This window comes from Chiloscyllium punctatum, chromosome 19 (assembly GCF_047496795.1).
Source record: "Chiloscyllium punctatum isolate Juve2018m chromosome 19, sChiPun1.3, whole genome shotgun sequence".
Classification (NCBI taxonomy): domain Eukaryota; kingdom Metazoa; phylum Chordata; class Chondrichthyes; order Orectolobiformes; family Hemiscylliidae; genus Chiloscyllium; species Chiloscyllium punctatum.
The window spans coordinates 88,589,719-88,607,031 of NC_092757.1; the positions used below are offsets into that span (position 1 = coordinate 88,589,719).

At 38.9% G+C, this 17,313-nt stretch overlaps 1 protein-coding gene across 2 annotated transcripts in view; it reads right to left on the reverse strand.

Annotated features, from left to right (window-relative positions):
- ska2 (spindle and kinetochore associated complex subunit 2) overlaps positions 1-17,313 on the reverse strand; it is a 40,854-nt gene that overhangs the window by 8,881 nt on the left and 14,660 nt on the right. Inside the window, exons 1-4 of one of the 2 annotated variants that reach the window (XM_072589999.1) lie at positions 10,071-14,512; positions 6,592-6,681; positions 3,232-3,408; positions 1,483-1,566 (exon numbers count right to left, since the gene is read on the reverse strand). In XM_072589999.1, coding sequence (XP_072446100.1) covers positions 1,483-1,566; positions 3,232-3,408; positions 6,592-6,681; positions 10,071-10,094 — 375 coding nt within the window. In that variant the 5' untranslated portion in view covers positions 10,095-14,512. Of the gene's footprint in view, positions 1-1,482; positions 1,567-3,231; positions 3,409-6,591; positions 6,682-10,070; positions 14,513-17,313 lie in introns of those variants that run through there. The other variant, XM_072589998.1, reaches the window with a different exon arrangement.

Sequence of the window (17,313 nt, forward strand, 5' to 3'; positions counted from 1 at the left end):
AAAACACTGACACTTTAATATTATAGACTGAGCTGACTACAGGTATAATGTTAACTAGGCAGCTCCCAATCTAAGCCACACCAGATAAAGGGATAGTATTTTCCTGCTTGAGGGTGGGATGGAGGAGAAAAAGGGTCACAAAAGACTGCAAGCAGAACAAAAAAAATTCAAAGGCTGTTGATATTGGGAGTACTTATCAGGTTTCAAGAAACACACAAACATGAGATGGAAAGAAGCAGATACAGATTTGAGAAAACAGAATAAAGTGCATGTAGTCCTCTTGGATAAAGCACAGTTCTGACTCAGCGAGTGGGTAATAAATTTAATCACAACTATCATTACCACAAGACCCTCTGTCCACCCAACCTACTGCAAAAATAATATAATCACCATTTTCAAGTGAATCAGACCAATAATTAGTAGATTAGTTCATTTTGAGAATATTACTTGGAACAAGGTGACAATTGGACAAAATAAAAACACATTTCAGTGAACAGAAATTAAAACACCTACAAGAACTACCATTTAAATAGTTTCCTTTCAAATGGCCAATTTTAAAGGTTTAATTTCAGACTTCTGAGGTTGCAGAAAGCCATTCAATTCATGTCTGCGCCAAGTTCCTTAGCATTCTGACTTAGTACCAACATCCTACCTATTCTACATTAGCCTGCACATTGCTTCTATTCAAATAATTATCTTCTGTTCTTTGAATACCTCAATTGAATTGGTTCCACCATACTTCCAGGCAGTTCCCCCCGGACTCTAACTACTCATTGAGGAAAGGATTTTACTTATTGGTATTTACTTTTTTTTTGCAAAACAAATGTGTCCCCTCTGGCTCTTGACCCTCTTACAAGTGGAAACATTTTCTCCACATTTACAGGTACTTTATCCAGAGCCCTTATGATTTTGAAAACTTCTATCAGATCTCCTCTTAGCCTTCTCTCTCCGAGAGAAATAGGGCTAAATTCTCCAATCTATCCACATAACCTATCTAAAGTCTGAAGCCATTCTGAAACTTCTGCACTCTCTCCAACACGTTCACATCCTTACAAAGATGCAGCGCTTGGAATGGGATACAGTACTTCAGCCAAGGCATAACTAGAGCTCTTTGTAAGTTCAAATTAGCCTCTCTGCTTTTGTACTCAATGCTACTATTAATGAAGCCTAGAATACTGTATGTTCTCTCTTCCTGTCTGGCACTTTTAATGACTGACACACCTTGATACTCAGGTCTTTTTGCTCCTGCACATTCTTTAGAATTGTAACCTTTACGTTATACTGTTTTTACATGTTCATTGCATCAAAACATGTCAACTCATTTCTCCACATTGGACTTCACGTCACCTACTTGCCCGCTCCAACTTGTCAATGCTGTCAAGTTTTGTTTTCCTTTTGCTTGTAAGTCCACATACAACACAAATCATATACTGGGACAAGTGAACGCAATTTAGAAAGGCACAGTAGCAAAACACAACATACCTCACAAGGGCCTGCTCCAGTCAAAACCTCAGATTTCAGAACCTTCTGCAAAGCCCACTGCTCATCGTCAGTGGGTGGACAAGACTGGAGAACAAACGTGATTAAATTAAAATCCCTTAATACACAAAAATTAGTTGGCTGTAATTGCACCATAAGCTAATGACAATACTACAGACTAACAACACGCAGCACGTTAAAGACATTCGCACCCACAGCAAAATCTCACTAGCAACTGAGAACGCACTCTCAGATTAGCTTGCATAAGCCAACACACCAAGATTGAAAGAACACAAAATGCAGAAAGTGCACAGTGTCACCAGGCATATTTTTGGAGGGGAGGAGTGATGCCATTGTGATAACGTCACTGGAGTTGCAATCCAACAGCCAAAGCCGATGCTCTGAAACAAATGGCTCAAATTCCACCATGGCATCCAGTGGAATTTCCTTTTAATTAATAAATCTAGAATTGAAAGCTAGTCTCAGTGATGGTGACCATGACAACTATCATCAATGGTCATAAAAACCCATGTGGTTCAACTAATGCCCTTTCAGTAAGGAAATCTGTTTTATTCACCTGGTCTGCACAGTACATGACTCAGAGCCAAAGCACATTGGCTGACTTTTAACTGCCCTCTGAAATGGCTGAATAAACTACTCAGTTCAAGGGAAATTAGTGATAGGCAACAAAATATTAGCCTTGCCAGTGATGACCACATGCTATGGAAGAATGGAGGAAAGAAAACAACCTAAAAGAGAAATATTTTATGCGGTCCTTTCAGGACGGATAACAGGACTTCTGTTTGGAACACTGATGAGGGATCGCTCTCAAATCAAATGAACTCTGGTAAAATATTCTAGCATTTTAATTTTTGGCTTCAGATTTCTATCATTCATAGTTTTTGCATCACTTGCTCTCAATTTTAAGAAGCAAAACCAAACATTTTAATATTCTTAGCATCTGGAAAAAAATCCTAACTAACCATTGTTAAGACATGAGAATCTCATTAACACTGGTATTGTTGGGCTTTGAGAGAGCTCAGTTCACTCACCCGCCTCAGCAGTTAGTGAATTAAATGTTTAAGAACTGCACTTAAATGTTTTAAAGTTGTCACTTTTAAGAATGACATCCCCACTGTAGAGCAATTGGATGGAGACCCAACCTTGCAGGGAACTGTGGAACAAATCTTCATCACAGGGCCTTCTCAGAGGTGGGCAAAAGATAAAACTAAAGTGAAAAGGGGAGTCCAGCCAGGAAGAAATAAGCCAAGATTCCTTCTCATAGCCTAAGGAAAGGATACTATTTAAAGGATTCCCACGTCCACCTTCTACAATACAATAGCAAACACAGGAAAGAGTAAAAAGGAACAGACTTCAGCCAAGATTAGTTATCAGTTTTAAAGAATAAACATATCTCACTCCCTTTGGTGCTATGAAGCCTTGGTTTCTGTCAACAAGCCCTTCATATTTGCAACAGTAGGTGTGTTCTATGGAGACATTGGGACCTCACTGGACAGACAGAATCTTTACCAATGTAGCTTTATTGTACTTGAATACAGCAATGAGTTTATGGACACCATCCACTTAAAAACACCACATAAAACTAATTAAAGTCAGTAAACAATCCACAGAATAATGCACTCTGCTTTCAGTACCACATAGCTTATTTTAATAAAAAGCAGCAAAGCCATTTTAAATCTCACTATACAAGGATCAAACTCAACTTACAAGACAGTTGTTAAATTAATTTACCTCGAGGTCACTCTGCTCTTGCAGTTTCTGCACTAACTGAAACGTGGTAGCAAGTTGCGAACGGATAAAATCCACAGCCTCTTTTTGTTCACTGGCAATCTGATCTGCCTCCAAAGATAACTCGCGATAACGAGATTTTATTACCCTCAACTGCTCCAGCAGTTTTACTGGATTTTCCTAAAATGCATGTAGAAAATATACTGAGAACAGTAGCGGACAGAAACAATTCAGGTCAATGTTGCGTTGAATCAGCCAGGCCTGCAGTTAAGGGAAAGTGATGACTACAGATGTTGGAGATCAGAGTAGAGTGTGATGCTGGAAAAGCACAGCAGACCAGGCAGCATCAGAGGAGCAAGAGAATCAACGTTTCAGGTAAGAGCCTTTCATCAAGAAGGCCTGCAGTAAGTCTACTATCAGTGATATATTTATGTATAATTCATCTAACAATCAAGATAATTCAATAATACAGCAAACAGAGAGAAAAAAAATAACAAAGTCATGCACAGTCATAAATAAACGTTAACCATAAAGGGGATAATTATGGTCCAAGTAACTAATGATGTAAATTGTTGCCACAAGATTTCCTCCAACACTAAGGACTTTCCATTGATATTCCTCACCAGAGAAAATTCTCACTGGATATCACAACTGACAAGGCAGCAAAGTAAACTGCCTTTGAATTTGCTGACGAGTCAAAAAAACACGCTAGTTAAATATTTTCAAAATAGTGTATAGAGCAGCTACAAATTGCACAACTAGAGCTAGTCTCAAGGACATTTTATAATTAACAGCTTCTTGCCACATTCATTTTAGAGAAGAATCTTCTACTTCTACAACGTCAGGCTGTTGTGTAAATCTTGTAATTTGCTTAAAAATGCATATGTAACTGACATTTATTGAGTAGCTATCAGTGCATATCAAGCAGTTGGTCACTTGTCTCTTGAACTAACCCATTCAAACTAGTATGTAAAAGTAATCTGAATGGATTAGGATAAAGTCAAATTCAAGAATATCCAAAATTTACCAACAAATATCTGGACTCCAACTAGCAATAAATGGTTACATGGATGTAGGTTTACTTGCTGAGCTGGAAGGTTCATTTTCAGACATTTCGTCACCCTACTAGGTAACATCTTCAGTAAGCCTTCAGACAAAGCATTGCTGATGATTCCTGCTTTCAATTTATATGTTTGGGTTGGTGATGTCATTTCCTGTTCTTTCTCTCAGGGGGGCAGTAAATGGGGTCCACGTCAATGTGCTTGTTGATAGAGTTCTGGTTAGAATGCCATGTTTCTAGGAATTCTCATGCGTATCTTAGTTTGGCTTGTCCTAGGATGGATGTGTTGTCCCAGTCAAAGTGGTGTCCTTCCTCATCTGTACATGAGGATACTAGTGAAAGTTGGCCATGTCTTTTTGTGGCTATTTGATGTTCATGCATCCTGGTGGCTAGTTTTCTGGCTGTTTGTCCAATATAGTGTTGGTTACAGTTCTTGCAAAGTATTTTGTAAATGACATTAGTTTTGGTTGTTGTCTGTACACTGTTTTACAAGTTCATTAGCTGCTGTTTTAGTGTGTTGGTGGGTTTGTGGGCTACTATGATGCCAAAGGGTCTGAGTAGTCTGGCAGTCATTTCCGAGATGTCTTGACATAAGGGAGAGCAGCTAGGGTTTCTGGATGCATTTTGTCTGCTTGTCTGGGTTTGTTGTGATGTTCATTGGGTACGCAGTCTTTTTGAATATGCTGTATAGGTGATTTTCCTCTGCTCTGCATAGTTCCTCTGTGCTACAGTGAGTGGGGGGCTTGTTGAAATAATGTTCTGACGCAGCTTTGCTTGTGGATGTTGGGATGATGCTTCTGTAGTTCAATATTTGGTCCGTATGTGTCACTGTCCCGTAGACGCTGGTTTGAAGTTCTACGTTGGCTGTTTGCTCTACTGTGACATCTGGGAATGGCAGTTTGTTGTTATTTTCCTCCTCTTTAGTGAAGTTTTTGCTAGTAAGGGTATTATTGATAGTCTTGAAAGTTTCCTCTAATTTGTTTCATTTGGTGATGACAAAGGTGTCATCCACGTAGTGGACCCAATGTTTGGCTGAGCTGTTTGTTAGAGTCGCTGCATTACTGTCTCTGCTAAGAACCCTGATATTGGAAACCCCATGGGTGTTCCAGTTGGATTTGTCTGTAGGTTTTGTTGTTGAAGGTGAAATGGATGGTAAGGCATAGGTCCAATAGCTTGGTGATACTGTCCTTGCTGATGAGGTTGGTGGCGTTTGGCATGTGTGTTTTTGGGTCTTCTAATAGCGTAGTGCTTCCTTGGCCAGGTTGATGTTGATTGATGCGAACAGGGCTGTTACGTCAAAGGAGACCTTTATTTCATTCTCTTCTTAGTGTCGTTGATAGTCTTCAGGAATTCTTGTGTGAAGTGGATGGAGTGGCATGAGTCTTCTACTAAGTGTTTTAGTCTTTGGTGCAACTCTTCTCTCACTAGTATCCTTACATACAAATAAGGAAGAACACCACTTCGACTGGGACATCACATCCATCCGAGGACAAGCCAAACCGAGAATTCCTAGAAGCATGGTATTCTAACCGGAACTCTATGACCAAACACATGGACTTGGACCCCATTTACCATCCTCTGAGAAAAAGAACAGGAAATGATGTCATCACAGGAAATGACACCACCAACCCAAAGAACCCAAATATATAAACAGAAAGCAGGAATCATCAGCAGTGCTTTGCCTGGAGGCTCGCTGAAGATGTTACCTAGTATGGTGACAAAACGTCCGAAAATGAACCTTGCAGCTCAGCGAGTAAACCTACATCAAGAACCTCAACCTGAGCTACAAATCTTCTCAAAACTCGCTAAATGGTTACATGTTGGGAGTGGCGATTGAAACCAATTTGTTTAATAATCTCAGTGACAGACATGATAAAGATTTGCAGAAATAAAAGTCTGCAAAGTGTAGTCAAATGCACCCCTATCCCCCCAATAGGCCCCCTCAAATTAATGTCCTAATCAGACAATAAACATACTGTCGTGCAAGGGCTTTAGGAGCCTGGAGGAACTTTGTGAAGAAGTTCCCGAGGTGTGAATGGTACTACATATGTAGAGTAGAAAGAAAATAGAGCATGGAGCAGAACGACTAACATTAAAGTGGTAGAAGTTGCAGAAAAGTCTTTCAACACTAACTGTAAAGCTAGAGCCTGGTACATCTCAATACTGTACTCTTAATATGTAATAAAGCACTATAAATTAGCCAAAGCCTGAATACAGTTCTTAACCTTGCCTTCTCCTCAACCAGTATGTCTTGAACCCAAAGTCAAGAATGTGGGCATAAAGCGACACAACAAAAGATGTACCTGTGCTGGTGCGTTGCGAGGAAGATTTTTCACTATTTCAAACTCTAGCTTGTGCTCGATATAATCCAAGTCAGACTCAGCCTTCTGGAACTAAAGTAAGGAAAGTAAATCACTTAAAAAGAACAAGTTAAAAATTTGCTTCTTGGGTGGACTACTTGTACCATCAAGCAATCATATCAGTGCTCATTATCACCATCATCATTCTCTCTGGGAATTCTAACACTGGACCAGCAAGAGCTTAGTCACAAGTGATCTTCCACAGCAGTAAGAGTCAATTTTTGAATTCCTTGGACATACAGCAGAATGGGAAGAGGGCCATATAGCACAGCTTAAAGCACAAATTTGAAAACCATGTAATAGATGGCCCCAAAGTTTATTTATACATATATTTATTGATTAGCCATCACAGTAGATCAAACAGTAACTTGTCTCTTGAACTGACCCATTCACGAATAGATTAGGATAAATCAAACTCATCAAATACCAAAACTTGTCGTAAAAATGGAGACTGGGGTACAGTGGTCGTGGGAAGTGTCAGTTTAAAACTTACCCCTCCACCCAAAATCTGAGGCACATCTTACCAAATAGCCATGTGGTCCTTTGCACAGTCTGCTCTCATTTATCGGAATAGCTAGCACTCTAAAAATGAAAATTCAAGGACACACTGATCCATGCAAGGATTCCAAGCTTCTCATTGAAGGACCTCTTTCCAAGAGGACTAAATCAGTAATCACAGGACCCCACTATGTCCTATTTAAAATACATTACTGTACATATGAAATTTGAAAATGCTGTATGTAGAGAGCATTTTAATAACACTTTCATGAAAGCAAGTATTACACATATCAGCACGATGACTGTGTAAAAGTTTAAGACACCTCCCCTTTCCATACAAGGCTAAACTCACCACCAACCTTGAGTAACCGTGATGCACCTGGTCACGTTGCTGCAGTGTTGCTCCTTCTGAAGTAAGGCAGTCGGATCAGACTGCATTGCACATGTAGTGACCACTTACTTGCTTATTTTTGCACAGCTGCCCCATGCATGTCTTTTACAGATCCCAGAAATCAGTAAGCCCCAGATAGAGAATGACTGCTTTGGGGAACTATGACAAGTAATCTTGAAAAAGTGAAACAGGATTTTCCTTCTTCTAACTGTCAAATGAAAAACTAAGGGTGGGGGGAGTAGATATATAAGAAGCCACGGCTCAGTTTAAATCATAAAATTAAAAAGTGTTAAAAATTTACTGTTGGTACAGCAATCACTTTTTAAAACAAAAGTAAAAACTGCAGCCATTAACAAACCAGTCTGAAGTTACAGAACCTGGCACAATTATTATCCAAGGGACAGTTGATTTGGGAGTCAGAAGTAAAACTTGTTGATTCCTGCCAACTGCACATTTCTGCTATGTTGGAATCTCAGAAGGTAAACAGTCTTGAAGGAATTCATAGAAGCAGAGACATTTGGTTATTCTGCCAGCTGTTTCACAAGAGACAAGTTGGGATGACCCTAGGAAAACACTCAAAACTCACTGTGCTCAAAACATCTGGGTTTTTGGTTTGAAATTCTGTTCCCAGGTGTGGAATTCAAACTTGAGCTGTGAATTATACATTCCCTCAGACAAGGCAACAAGTACATACCATTTTACCTGCATCAAATTTGTTACTTCAACAAAGTACCATACTTCAATTCTGGAGCATCCTTTTTCCCAATGGCTTAGCAAGTCAGTCATGTATATCACATGAATTTAATCCCTAGTTTGTGTCCAGTTTGCTGGTTTTAGGCATTAAGAGGTTCAAGTTATATTTAGTCAGAGTAAGGAAGACTGTTCCTTCACTATATAGAGACTATTTTCTGCAACTGGGAGGGAAAAAACCTCATTTAAATAGTGCCCAACATAGTTTCACAGGACTGTCCAAACTGCAGTGCTATTGTAATGTGGAAAACAGTGGAACCAATTGACACACAGCAGAATCACCTCAATTCACCCAAAAGTCTGGTTGTTGAGGATATTATTCATTAAGAGGGTCAGAATCTACTCAAAGTTTTTGGAATGATTAAAAAAAAACCTTGTGTACCTGCTCGTCAAGAAAAAAATTGCTATTTAATGAGCCACAAAAGTATAATATTTCAGTAGGATTTCTTTCTGCTTGCACACATTAATGAATAATCAATTGGTAAAGAGCACACAGTTTCCCTTTAGACAGGATATAAAAGAACTTTCTAAAAATGAAAATGCTTAGAAAAGACTAGGCCACAGTAGGTAAAGGACCATTTTCCATTTACAAAACTAATTATTATAAGACATTGTGATAATTTTAAATTTTTAAAGGACTTACAGTCCTGAAGACAGTTATACAGTTTGTAACGTTCACTTCACATTACTAGTTTTTAAAAAGTGAATTGCATTCTATAATGGTTCTTAGACCAGAGATTTCCACAATTTTCTTTATATTTCGAATTCCTAAACAAAAGTCCAGTCATACCAAAAAGGCATGATAGGGAATACTTTGTAATTAAAACAGCAGACTCTTAAGCAAGTGCTCAGGGCATTCCAATGAAGAAATTCGAGGATGAAATTAAAACTATCCTCTCCTTACAATGGAGATTTCTCTCCCTTCCAGACAAAAATAGGGCACAATGAAATGCATTTGTCCAAACCATCTACCAGGAAGCTGTGGGTTATGGGGTAATGTAGGTTAATTTCGAGCAGAATTTTGTATGTTCATAGCAGTAACCTTTGTTCTGGCGATGCTAGACTTTTTGTGGACACTTATCATTCCAGGACTCAGTGAGAGATTTGATGCCAACAACATGAGCAGTCAACCTATATATTACTAAATTAATCCCTTCCACTCAAAAATGTCAGCATTGTGCACTTTATCTGTCCAAGCACGGACCTTTTTACTGCCTCAGGGTTCTGTGCCGACAATTTGTGATTTTCTTTCTTACAATTCTTGCAATCATCAGCAAGTAGTGAATTTTGAACTGGGCCCAGTTGTACAAACATTTGTCGTATTGAACAAGGTACAAGAAAATAACATCCGTACTTTAAGCAGATAAGTGTCTGTATTAGCTCAGTTATAGCACCCTGGATTCCACAATCTTCTGCTTCAAAACATGTCATATAATCCAGTTTAACGTTTCAATGCAATTCTGGTTGGCTTCTATACTGCCAAGAGACACCAACGTTAGGATAACAGTTAACCAGAGACACAGTCTACCTGCCAAGATGTAAATAAAAGACCCCATGGCATTATTTGAACATCCAAGGAAGCTGGATTACCTGAAGTGTGTCTAGTCATTCATTTATATCATTGTTATTTGTGGAATCTCAGAAAAATGGCTGCCATGTTTGCCTTCAAAACAATGACTGCTCAACCAACCCTGATCACATACTTAGGTCCTACAGCAAGTCTTGAAATCTCAACCCTCTGACTCCAAGGAGAGAGAACAACCATCCAATGTGAAACTTGTACCTGCTTCTTTAATGCAAACAGCATTCCTTCCTCACGCCATTTGTCAAAGACAGTGGAGTTACCAATGCCAGAAAATGTTTCTAAGGGTAAGTCACTGGTTGCGAAGTGTTTTGGGACATCCTGAGAATGGGAAAGGCTCTATGCTGTGGAACAAAATAAAAGACTGGAGAGAAAAACAAAAGATAAATTAAACTGCCAGCAATGGAGCAAAAGACGTGTGGTGACTGCACTATACTCCTAGATGTAGAATGTGAAGCAGGCCTTTGAAAAAAAACATTGCCGCACATAAGGACATGAGATAGCTTTGGCAAATAGAATTAAGGAGAATCCAAAGGTTTTTTTTACAAATATATTAAGGACAAAAGGGTAACTAGGGAGAGAATAGGGCCCCTCAAAGACCAGCAAGGCAGCCTTTGTGTGGAGCCACAAAAAATGGGAGAGATACTAAATGAATATTTTGCATCAGTATTTACTGTGGAAAAGGATAAGGAAGATATAGACTGTAGGGAAATAGATGGTGACATCTTGCAAAATGTCCATATTACAGAGGAGGGAGTGCTGGATGTCTTGAAACGGTTAAAAGTAGATAAATCCCCAGGACCTGATCTCGGGTATACCCGAGAACTCTGTGGGAAGCCAGAGAAGTGATTGCTGGGCCTCTTGCTGAGATATTTGTATCATTGATAGTCACAGGTGAGGCGCTGGAAGACTGGAGGTTGGCAAATGTGGTGCCACTGTTTAAGAAGGGCGGTAAAGACAAGCTAGGGAACTATCGACCGGTGAGCCTGACTTCGGTGGTGGGCAAGTTGTTGGAGGGAATCCTGTATTACATGTATTTGGAAAGGCAAGGACTGATTCGGGATAGTCAACATGGCTTTGTGTGTGGGAAATCATGCCTCACAAACTTGATTGAGTTTTTTGAAGTACAAAGAAGATTGATGAGGGCAGAGCATTAGATGTGATCTCTATGGACTTCTGTAAGGAGTCGACAAGGTTCCCCATGGGAGACTGATTGGCAAGGTTAGATCTCACGGAATACAGGGAGAACTAGCCATTTGGATACAGAACTGGCTCAAAGGTAGAAGATAGAGGGTGGTGGTGGAGGGTTGTTTTTCAGACTGGAGGCCTGTGACCAGCGGAGTGCCACAAGGATTGGTGCTGGGCCCTCTACTTTTTGTCATTTACATAAATGATTTAGATGCGAGCATAAGAGGTACAGTTAGTAAGTTTGCAGATGACACCAAAATTGGAGGTGTAGTGAACAGCGAAGAGGGTTACCTCAGATTACAACAGGATCTGGACTAGATGGGCCAATGGGCTGAGAAGTGGCAGATGCAGTTTAATTCAGATAAATGCGAGGTGCTGCATTTTGGGAAAGCAAATCTTAGCAGGACTTTTACACTTAATGGTAAGGTCCTAGGGAGTGTTGCTGAACAAAGAGACCTTGAGGTGCAGGTTCATAGCTCCTTTAATATGGAGTCACAGGTAGGTAGGATAGTGAAGGCAGCATTTGGTATGCTTTCCTTTATTGGTCAGAGTATTGAGTACAGGAACTGGGAGGTCATGTTGCGGCTGGATAGGACATTGATTAGGCCACTGTTGGAATATTGCGGGCAATTCTGGTCTCTTTCCTATCGGAAAGATGTTGTGAAACTTGAAAGGATTCAGAAAAGATTTACAAAGATGTTGCCAGGGGTGGAGTATGTGAGCTACAGGAAGAGGCTGAACAGGCTGGGGCTGTTTTCCCTCGAGTGTCGAAGACTGAGGGGTGACCTTATAGAGGTTCACAAAATTATGAGGGGCATGGATAGGATAAATAGACAAAGTCTTTTCCCTGGGGTCGGGGAGGCCGGAACTAGAGGGCATAGGTTTAGGGTGAGAGGGGCAAGATATAAAAGGGACCCAATGGGGCAGCTTTTTCACGCAGAGGGTGGTACATGTATGGAATGAGCTACCAGAGGATGTGGTGGAGGCTGGTACAATTGCAACATTTAAGAGGCATTTGGATGGGCATATGAATAGGAAGGGTTTGGAGGGATATGAGCCAGGTACTGGCAGGTTGGACCGAAGTGTCTGTTTCCATGCTGTACATCTCTATGACTCTATATTTCAGATGGCTTGCTGACCTACTAGTTGATGTAACCACCACCTCTTTTTTGAGGAAAGTCTCTGTAAACTGACCTTGTGAATTCATCTAATACCACAAAGTGTCTCCAAAAATTTAAAACAAAGAGGAACTTTAAGAAATTAGATCAGTGGCATGCCTCACAAATGCTCATGATTAACAACCACTAATTTCAAATATTTCCAGTTTCAAACAAATTAATTTAGAGGTTCCAAAATTTACTTCTCCACTATACTGCATCGTGCACGGATAGGAAACGTCATCTTTTTTGCAGTCACCAAATCAATTTTGCTGTTCTTCTTAGGTCTGCACAATGCACACTATAAATTACTCAGTGACATTGCTATGCAAAAAACGTAGTTTGTACCTTTAGAAAAACAAATGTTTCCTTACTTTGGGATGCTGTAATTTATTATTTGTAATCTAAAACCTCTCAAAATAATACAAGGAAATAATGTTACCAAAGGAAAACAACTAGTTTACCTCACCCACATATATTCATTGCACTCTTTTTTTCTTTGGTAGCATGAAACCACAAAGTTATTAATAGCAACTATCAGAATAATGTCTTCCTATAATAACATTTCATTATTTTTGAAACAAAAATACCATTATGTAGCTTACTCCCACAACCGTTTGACCTTGCAAATTGGTCCACTTACATTCCTTCTCCTTATTATCTCCAATGAACCAAACGGGCAAGTTTGTGCCACATGAGAGTAATAACTCAATATTAGATACATATTGGGCAGCATTTGCTTCTGGACTGTGTGCTCTTTTAAAGAAATAGAGAGAAACCTAATAATAATGAAATGCTGTGCTTCTATTCTCCAATGGATCTGTTCAAGGTCTAACTAAAAGACATATACTATACCACCAGCACCCCCCAAAGTTTTCTGCTTCTAGATCCACTTCCAATGAAGAACATTCACTTTGAAATACTAGGTGACACTCCTATATTTCTTTCATCAAGATTGGGACTAATTCAATCTTAAATATAGGACTTAATATCTGCCCATTCCAGGGTATATTGAAAATACATTAATACAAATACTTATATTGATGACTTGGCTCTCTGGGAGCACACTCTCCTCCAAACTAGTCATACGTTCAAGCCCTATCCCAGAGTTTTGGTAGATAATCTAATCTTACACTTTGGGACTGTACTGAGGGAGAGCTGAAGTGTTGAAATGCCATCTTTCAGATTAGATGCGCAGAACAGATTCTACAGCACATGAGAAAGGAGTTTGCAATAGGTTTGCCGCACTCACTATTATCAGAACAGATTATCCGGGCAGAGTCTCATTGCTGTTGGCAAAAGCTTGGTGTGTGTAAATTTTTGCTGCTGTAATACATGACAACAGTGACTACACATCAAAAGTGCTTAATTCAGAGGAAAGTGCCTTGAGACATCTTGAGGTTTTGAAGGGCACTCTCATTTCCAGGTTTGTGACAGCTAACAATATAAAAAAATTGAATTGTCGATTCACCACCAGGAGGCTCCAATATACAATTTGCAATGCTTGCTGAGGCAGCTAATTACAGCAGTACTTGTAGAAAGACATTAAAGTATTCAACAGTTAAGAGATTCCCACAGAAGAGCATTTATGCGCTGCCAAATAAAACAAACTGCACTGGACTAGGTTTTGATTTTTGAAGGATAAGTCACCAAAAACCTAGGCTAGGCTCATATGTCTAGCCTCACAAGTATAACTTGGTGAAGTTACTTCGGCACAGCTCCCACCTTTAACATTGTGGGAAGTTTTTAAGTGGACCTTAGCCATTACAGGATCATTACAGATTAGCTAGATCCTGTTATTGGCAAAGTCATTGTAGCCAAATTACAACACCTACATAAATTAGATTAAGCTATGATTCGCTCAAAACATCAAAACCATACATCTTCAGAATATTGCTGAAAAATGTGTTGCTGGAAAAGCGCAGCAGGTCAGGCAGCATCCAAGGAGCAGGAGAATCGATGTTTCGGGCATAAGCCCTTCTTCAGGAATCTTCAGAATATTCTTAATTGAACTATTAGCAGGGTTGGAGCCAATTGCAATTACAGTCATAGAAATGTACAGCATGGAAACAGACCCTTTGGTCCAACCTGTCCCACCTGCCAGCACCCAGTCCATATCCCGCCAAACCCTTCCTATTCATATACCCAACCAAATGCCTCTTAAATGACTGACTTAGTGTTGCACATCTTCCCCTATTTCTTTCACCACTAGAAGAGTATAAACACTTGTTTCACAACTTTGTTGATGTGAACATTAAAGCTTAGCGATGGGCGTAGGCCAGGCCGCAATTCTCAAACACTGAAACCCTATAAGCAATATTGCACTACTCACAGCTATCTACAAAGCAGAGGCAATATCGATAGGGTCCCAGTACTTGAGCATCGACAAAAAAACTGTTACTTCTTAAAAATACATCCTAACTGGAACTTTTGTTTGAAAAGAAAAGGGTGTTTGTGCACCACAGATAAGTCTAAAGAAGTCTATGCTTCAGGATTATATCGCAACCCATCACTCTGACTGACTGACAACATGACATGTTGTATATTACAAATGTACCCTTTCTATTTAAAAGAATGCAGAAGTGTTCTTACTGTCACAGAAATAGAGAGCATAAATTTGCTTATGATAATGAAAAATCATTAGTGTTTATATGGAATACTGTAAATATAATTCAATCATTTTAGAATGTAGCCCAATCATCAGGAAAACTTTGACAACTTAATGAAAAGCCACAAACAGAACAAAATTCCGGGTGCTCTTGGCATAAGTCAATGTACCCATCAATATTTGTTAAAAATATACCCACGAACCAAAACACATTAACAGGAATATGCATCTACAACAGTTAGGATTATGTAATAATTTCAGTACAAAGCGGATTGATGGATGATGACAACAAAAATAAAAAGGCACTAATTGGGTACTGTAAAAAACTAGCCAAAATGAAGCTTTACCCTAAGTTAAAGCCTTGAAACACTCAAAATGGATAACTAGCTAGAATGACAAAGTAATTTGTCTCCCAATATAAGCCTCCTTTACCTGGAGAGATCAAGAAAAGCAGAACTGCATTAAATGCATTTTGCAGGGTTAAATTATTTTAGTTAAGCAAGCAATTAATTTCTTTTAAACATTTAGTTCTGGAACACTTCTGCAAGAACAGCTATATGACGTAAGTCACAGAGTTATGGTTTTAGGCCATTTTTACAGCACTGGCTAATGTAAACTTAGGCTAATAAATGCAAGTATCCTTCGAGGTAAAATGCTTTTTAAAATGGTTTCATTTAGTAACTTAAGTATATAGTAGGTCTTTTGGACTATAAACGAAGCTGGTATGGTCTTTTGAAACTAACATTGGTGAAATGTTTTCAGTTTTCAACAATAATTGAATACCACATTGTCATTGTAGTTAAAGATAGGCTTTAAAATATTTGGGACATTAAGCACTATATTCTCTGAACAGGTGTACAAATTACTCAACCAAAGCTGTGTGCTGGTCAAGATTTATGAAGTTAGTAAGCCTTCATAAAAGGGATACGATTGATATTTCAAGGAACAAATGAGATAGTACAAAGAAATATCAGAGAGCTGACCAGTCCTTTAAAAAAATGATTAGGAATTGAGCATGTACTGTTTAGCCAGTTTGATTTCAGAATGCATCTGATCAAGCACAGGGGATGGGGACAGATCGCAAGGGCTAACAAGTGGAGACTCTTACTGCTGATTTGTAGCATAGTAAGACCGTAAGCAGAAAAACAACTTCAACCCACTTGGGTCATGCCCAGTCAGCCAATAAACAAACACTCCTTAAGTGCATCAACTGATAAAAAAAACTTCATTGAACACCATTTCTTTCACACTTGTTATGATAAATTTAACAAATTCTGTGAACCTTGTGAAAATATTCTTACAACTAATCAGAACTAGATTTAAATTGGCTCTCTCAACTCGGTCTAATAAATTGTAACTGACTTAAATCTTCAAAGTAAAGCTAAAGTGAACATCAAAATCTTACAACTCGACAGCTCAGTTTAAGATTCTCAAGCAGGCACAAGAGATTTGTAATGGAAAGCAATTTGTTTTCTCATTTCTTTCTCCTCCAATATGAAGGTGCAGCAAGATTATCTGGAAACCATTCAGATCTTGCTTACTAAAAGTCCAGACTAATCAGTACCACTTACAGCCAGAACTGAAAATAAAACAAAGCCAAGGAAGTCATTCTGGCATTTATTTGCTGCTTTTACAATATCAAGACATTCCAAAGTGCTCTACTGCTAATTAGAATGACTGCAATTCAAAAAGTACTTATGTCAAAAGCCATTGATTTTAAAACATTCCGAATTGGTGGACGTCTTTGCTACAATTCTGAACATTAAGGTGCCTGGGGCTTGAATTGGTAAACAGTTGTAATACCGTTCAAATGGGTTATTTGCACTTTGACTTAAACCCCTGAAATTCTGCATCTGTTATTTCTCCCTCCCGTACAAATGAATTCCAAATGAATGTATAGGCCTGTCCTAATAAAATCACCATGAACATGCTGGGCGTGTAAAGTTAAGCACAAAACTACTCCCAACCTCACTCCAATAAAAATACTAGCTTGTTACTGCTGCTTTTCAATTCAAACTCCAATATTAATTAGAAATCATTGAAAAGGGATAATGGGAGCCAGAAAAATTAACAGTTAATATTTGTCAAATTAGAGTCAAGGGTATTAACAGCTTTCTAAAATCAACATTAAACAAGTCAACTGTTGATAATTAGGAAAATATTGCAGTGAGAAATATGTGGATACAAACATCAGCCAATGAAACTTTTTTTGTGTGTGTTTCTGTTACCATTTGCTATAATGATATCATCAACCAATAGAAAACATCATTGCAGTGCCCTGCCTCTGGGACAGAAGACAGGAGCTCAAGTTCCACCTGTTCCAGAGAGGGGTCATAAGATTTCTGAACTGATTCATTAAAATAATCTATAAAAGAAATTGTACATAATGCTTTCATCCAAAGACAGTCATTGCTTTAGAACCACTTTTGAAGTGTAGCCACTGTTATAATGTAAGACATTTGAAGTCAATTTGCACACAGCCAGGCCTCAA